The 6,263-nt window shown below is 47.9% G+C and overlaps 1 protein-coding gene across 1 annotated transcript; it reads left to right on the top strand.

Annotated features, from left to right (window-relative positions):
* Window positions 1-2,282: 2,282 nt before the first annotated feature.
* LOC119231588 (keratin, type I cuticular Ha1-like) lies at window positions 2,283-5,502 on the top strand. Its single transcript, XM_037493291.1, has 3 exons — window positions 2,283-2,681; window positions 4,382-4,464; window positions 5,310-5,502. Exons 1-3 carry the CDS (start codon window positions 2,331-2,333, stop codon window positions 5,500-5,502), a joined length of 627 nt encoding a protein of 208 aa, XP_037349188.1. The 5' UTR covers window positions 2,283-2,330.
* Window positions 5,503-6,263: the final 761 nt, after the last annotated feature.

Here is a 6,263-nt window from a genome sequence, read left to right as displayed (position 1 = left end):
TATCTAAACACTGCCCTCCACTTTTGAGAACAAAAAACTCTGGGTTATCCCATCCCTACTGCATAATTATAGAGACCCCCCCAAGGCCATATTGGCAAGTGTGCAACAATGTATTCCTTTCCAAATTCTTTCAAAAGTCCCATTGTCTAGATTATTCTCCTTTGAAGGGGAGAATGAGAAAAGTTAATGAATCTAGTTATTTGTTTTATGCTATTTATTCTCATCTGATAGGACTTTAAATCAGTTTGGAACTGATTTGAAACCAACACAGCCATTCTTCATCTCTCAAATCCAAAGGGCCAGGCAGGAGGGGCAGAGTTGTGAACTGTGCACATGGGTGAAGATGTCAGCACTTCAGGGACATCACACGCTTATTCCAAAGTTGCTGTCTTTCATAAAAGCTTATTTGAAGCTCCACCTTGGCAATGACTTTCGGAGTTGTCTGAGTAAATGGGCATTGATAGTTTATAGTCACAGCGTGTCACTAACCCAGGAAAGAGCCTACTCAGCTTGGTGGTTCATCCCACACACTAGTTCCAAATGATTGCTGCTCGTTCCAAAATAAACACACTCTCAGAAGATGAGTATTTGCCTTCATTGAGGATAACCAAGAAGAAAGTACCCCAGGCTGTGAGCACAAAACTGCAAAAGGGGGCTCTAAGAATAAGGGCTATATGGGAGGTATAGGCACGTGACTTCCAGCATCTTTCCTGCTAGGAGGCCTGAGAGGTTGCACACCAGATCTCATAGTTCCTGACTGTCTGGAATAGCACAGGCAGACCAAATGTGCCAATGGTCATAAGCTGCCATGAAGCACGCGATCATTGGATTGGTGGCTTTTAGGGTGACAGCCATGCAGAATGGGGCTCAGGTGTTTCTATGTCAAATGAACTTTGGTTCCCTTGTTCCCCAGCTTACGTATTGTCCTTTCCACTCAGTAGGTGTCCTTCCATTAGAATAGAAATCACCTTTGGTTCTTCCTAGAGAACAGGTTTGCTATTTTGTGGCATGTGCTAATCCTGGAGGGGAGGTTATGTGTGAATGGTTGAGTCCTATGAATCTCAGTCCACTTGTGCACAATTGCAGAGCAGGCCTGAGATGGTTGGAAGAAGTGGACACAGAGTGATGGGGAGCGAGAGCTTGGTGGAATCGGCAAGATCAGGGCTTGTGTGCTGGTTCTGCCATGCAGGAGCTCTGGGGGCTTGGCAAGCTCTCTGAGGCTTGCTGCTTAATCCACATACCCTGTATGATTATTTTTTTAAGATTTATTTATTTATGTATACAAGAGCTGGTGGGTAGGGCAGAGTTGTGGGGGGCAGGGGTGAGAGGATTGACCAGAGATAAAGTTGGGAGCAAAACAGCAGATCTACTGAAATACACTGCTGAGGGGAGCAGCGGGTGAGACAGGAGAGGTCTGCTGCACCATGTGGATCAGCTCCCTGCCTGGGCAATGAACTCGTGCTGCAGTAGCTACAGAGAGCTTCATAGTGCTGGTCTTCACCCCTTGCACCTCCAGGGAGGTCCCCATTACACCCTGCAGGGTTGGGTGAGGAGTGAGGAGATAGTGTGTGTGAGGTGCTTAGCTATGGGTATCTGATAGGCAGGAGCTGTCCCAGTACAGCATACCTACTGTGTGCCTCACGCAGAGTAGATTCTCTGAGATGAATGCTCTGTGAATACTGAATAAAAGCAGAATGGCATCTGGAAGTTTCTTGCAGCCTTCTGGGAGGATGGCAGAATTGCTGCCCCCTGGCCTGGGTGGCAAAGGATATTGGGCTGGATGACCTTGCAAGTCCTTTGGGACAACCGCTTCAGGGGCCCACAATACCCTCATTTCCAGATGCACTTTCTTGGGTGGCTTTCCTCACTGAGTTGAGTCCTCACTGAGAATGTGCTGGGGGGAGTTCAGACCCTTTAACGTTTAGAAGTGAGAGGCACAGAAGTGTCCCCAACCCTGGGGTACAGTTGTCACCCTAACACAACGCCCTGTGAATAAGCACTGCTGTTGGCAAGGTAATAGGTTGGTCACCATGAAGCCAAACCATGAAGATTTTACTTAGCCAACCGGCATGATTGGTGACGAGTCCTGACTTAGCAAGAAGCCAGAGTAAAAATTTTATGAGGTATAGGACTCATGGGAGGGAGCAAAATAACAAGTGGAAAAATTGGTAAAGAGGAGAAAAGGTGGTAATTTTTCCTGTGTGGTAATTTTTTCAGTTGTCACACCCACTGTGGCAGAATATAAAGGCCCGGGGAGGACCAGGGCTGGTATCAGAGTGAAGGAACCAGGTTTGGAATCTCACCTGCACAGCCTGCTCCCTGCTAGCACCATGTCTTACTCCTGCTTCCGTTCCAGCATGAGCTGCCGCTCCAGCTGCAGCTCTCGGCCCTGCGTGGCCCCCAGCTGCCACTCTACCTGCACCCTGCCCGGGGCCTGCAACATCCCCGCCTCCGTGGGCAGCAGCAGCTGGCTCTGCGAGGGCTCCTTCAACGGCAACGAGAAGGAGACCATGCAGTTCCTGAACGACCGCCTGGCCAGCTACCTGGAGAAGGTGCGCCAGCTGGAGCGGGAGAACGCCGAACTGGAGGGTCGCATCCAGGCACACTGCCAGCAGCAGGTGCCCTACGTGTGCCCCAACTACCAGTCCTACTTCCGCACCATCGAGGAGCTGCAGCAGAAGGTGAGGGCATGGGCGCCTTGTACGGCATGCTGGACTAGTTCTTTCAATTGAACATAGCATATCCAAATGGATGTAAGGCTGCTGAAAGCTAATTTTGAGATTGGTAAAGGCAGAGAAATCAGTGGCATGGATGCAACAGATATACTGGTATTGGAAAGATTTTTGGGAGGTCCCACGAAGGTAGAGTACAGGCTGGGCATAGTGTCAGGCCTTAGAACAACCAGTCATGGCAAGCTTACAAGGCTTCTTAACCAAAAACCAGAATAGTTGATTCTTCAGTTCTATTATGATATCCTGCTTCTGTTTTCAGAGCTTATAGGATTAAACAAAGATGCACCTATTTATTTCTTGCAGTTAGAACTTTCTTGAGTTAATCCTCAAATATTCAAAGCATTTCAACACTTTGCCATGAGACTGTGTGTACAGGAAAGCAAAAGAGCTGTTGATGCCAGAAGCCTCAATCACGGGCACGGACACAGGTGCACCCACTGAGAAGGTGGCTAGGCAGGTGTGACTTCAGAGCCAGACGTGCAGATACAGAAGTGGCTATAAGCAAAGAGCCAGCACGGCATAGGTCAGGGAGGGCTTCCCAGAAGAGGCAATATCTGATCAAGGTCAGAAGGAGGAGCAGGAGTTTACATCCAATTGCACAGGCCCTGGACTCTCTGAGGGAACGGACTGAGCACGGTCCTATGTTTCTGGCCAAATGAGTGCCAGCAGGGCCAAGGCATTTGAACATGATGCAGTCATTTGCCCACCTTTATCAAGTGCCAGACTCAGTGGAGACTCAGGAACGGGGGATGAGTACCAATGAAGTCTCATTCTCTGGAAGCTTACAGTGTAATGTGGAGAGAAATGTGGGAACAAATGCCCAGAAGGAAGGTGTTAAGCACTGGAACCGTGATGTGCAAAGCATGTTGGAACATGTGGAAGAAGCACAGGAGCCAGGAGGGGTCGGAAGGGGGTTATGCTAGGGGTCTTGTGGTGGATGAGGGCGTCCAGGGCATTCCAGGTGGCAAGAGCAGTGCAGTGCAAAAGCAGGCACAAGGGCACCAGGAGGGAGGGTGCAGAGGTCAGCAGGGCCGGAGTGAAGGTGGTGTGAGGTGGGGAAACCAGTGTGCCCTGGTTTGCCTGCAAAAATCTGGGTTTAGCACCGCAGGGGGCCCTAGTTCTCAGCAAACTGGGACCCTAGGTGAAACTTGCTGCCCAGGGTGCTCAGTCACTGCAGGAGGCCAGAGACAGACCAACGGAAGAACTCACGACAAAGGCCACATTCTCCCGGACTGGTCTAGCTTTGGAATGGCAGCCCTATAATGGAATCCGCATCTTGTCTCCATCCTGCGAATCTGAGAAGACTCAAGCTATTTGGAAGGGATGTGGCTGAAAGAAAATACCTTGTCATTTTAGGACACTGGACATCCTTAGCATGACTTACTTGTTTTCCTTCTACAGGTTTATATTTTTCATATTTATTTTAAAGCTTCTTTATTTGATTAACACTGCATTATAAATCATGTAAGTTTCAGGTATTCATCATTGAGAGTTAATATGTGTATGAACGACATTAATATATGCTAAAAGTCCTAGTCTCTCCTTCATTTAGCCCTAGTTTCCTGATTTACCCACCCCTTTTCCTCTCCCTCTGATCATGATTTGGTCTTTTTCAAAAGTATCACTCATCCCATGGTTCCTGTCCCTAGATCCTGTACAGCAAGTCTGAGAATGCCAGGCTGGTGGTGCAGATCGACAATGCCAAGCTGGCTGCCGATGACTTCAGGACCAAGTGAGAACCTAGAGCTGCCAGAGCAAGCCAGACATGCACAGGCCAATTGCAAAGTGATGGGCTCGGACCTGGGGTGGCCTTGGGAGGAAGCTTGCTTTGGGTTCCTCAGGGTAAAAGGCAGTGTCGCTGAATGTAAGAATTCTGTGTTTTCACTTGAGTTTGAAGGAGTATAAGAAGTCACCTGTTCTTAGCCTTTTTTAACTGACTGGACCAAGTCAAAAGTGAATTTCATACATGTGTCTTAGTCATATTAGCCCATCAGAAAAAGTCATTAAACCTCAAAAACAGAGGCAAAATCCATTTTGGGGAACCAACTCTTCTCGGTTTGGCTATGACACTCCAAATAATCCTTTTTGTTTTTATGAGCCTTCATAGTTTACAATGGGATATTCCTGGTGGTGTATCTTTGTCTTCAGGATGATGGGATAAAGCATTAGTTGGGTCCCCAATTTACGGATGAGGAAACCCAGGCTGAGGGACGTCAGGGAATTGCTCCGCAGTCCCAGTGGCTGAATCTGAGTGACGTCTGACTCGGTGCTCCGCGCCCAGCACTAGGGGCTTCAGGGAGAGTGGGCAGACGAGGCTTCTCAGACAGACAAGATGCTTAGTTGATGCTGACCTTGAATGGGCTCCTTTACAGCGCAGTTAATACTGGATTGAAAGTAAGCAGAGGGGCCCATCAAGGCCCTCCTGTGGTTGTCAGGGAATAAATACATTTTGTTTTTTACTGTTTCCCCTTTCAAAACACTAAAAATTTCAAAATATAATGAATTTGACTAGGTGAGTCAAGTCTAGTTCAGGAAAAACACTCTTCCTCTTTGACCTCTCTTGTTCTTTGTGTGAAGGTATCAGACGGAGCTGGGCCTGAGGCAGCTGGTGGAGTCGGACATCAACGGGCTGCGCAGGATCCTTGATGAGCTGACTCTGTGCAAGTCTGACCTGGAGGCCCAGGTGGAGTCCCTGAAGGAGGAGCTGCTGAGCCTCAAGCAGAACCACGAGCAGGTGAGTGAGTTCCAGTCCCCAGCCTGCGAGTATTGACAGTTCCATTTCTACCCCCAGCAGGATAAGGTAAGTGCTGCTAAGCACCCAAGAGACAATATGATATTTCTCTGGTTACCTAAAAGAGTATGGTCAGTGGATCTATTTCTACTTGGAGTCAGAGGTGTGCCCAAACGTCACACAAAGTTCTTTAAACTACTTTCTACCAGTGGGTGGGATCTATTATCTTCAGATCATACGCCAGAATAGTGACCAAGCTTGGACGGAGGCAGCCAACTTCTCTGTAATGTGTGTCACCTAGATAACATTACCCAAGCTGGCTGGCTGGCTGGCTGGCTGGGAAGGTGGGAAAATTGAAGGAACTCAAACAATAGTGATTTGGACCTCATGGCTGAATGTATAATAAGAAATTGGACTCAGTTCTCCAGCAGGGGACCTTTTGATGAACAGGAAACACCCCTCAGCACTGTGTGAGGGCAGATCACAGAAAAGAAATGGGAGGAGTTAAACTATGTCTCTCTGCATCTAAGTTGGAATAATTATAAGCCAGAACCATGCAGGATTTGTCAATAAACAGAGGGACAGTCAAAGAAACAATAGAATCCTGGAATAGCAAGACACACTAGCAAAGGTCTAATCCTCCAGGTTATACAGATGAAGAAAGAGACTCAGACAGGAAGTCTGACTCACAAGATGTTAACTTAGTTGGGCTTTACATGAACTGGGCCTTCAGCTCAAGTTTCTGAAACTCTGTAATGCAATTCTCATTCCACCACAGTGAACGCTCTCAGGAAGAGTTA

This window comes from Talpa occidentalis, unplaced genomic scaffold, assembly GCF_014898055.3.
Source record: "Talpa occidentalis isolate TD23 unplaced genomic scaffold, MPIMG_talOcc4v2.1 talOcc4.7, whole genome shotgun sequence".
Lineage (NCBI taxonomy): Eukaryota > Metazoa > Chordata > Mammalia > Eulipotyphla > Talpidae > Talpa > Talpa occidentalis.
This window is presented reverse-complemented; position numbering and strand designations above follow the sequence as displayed.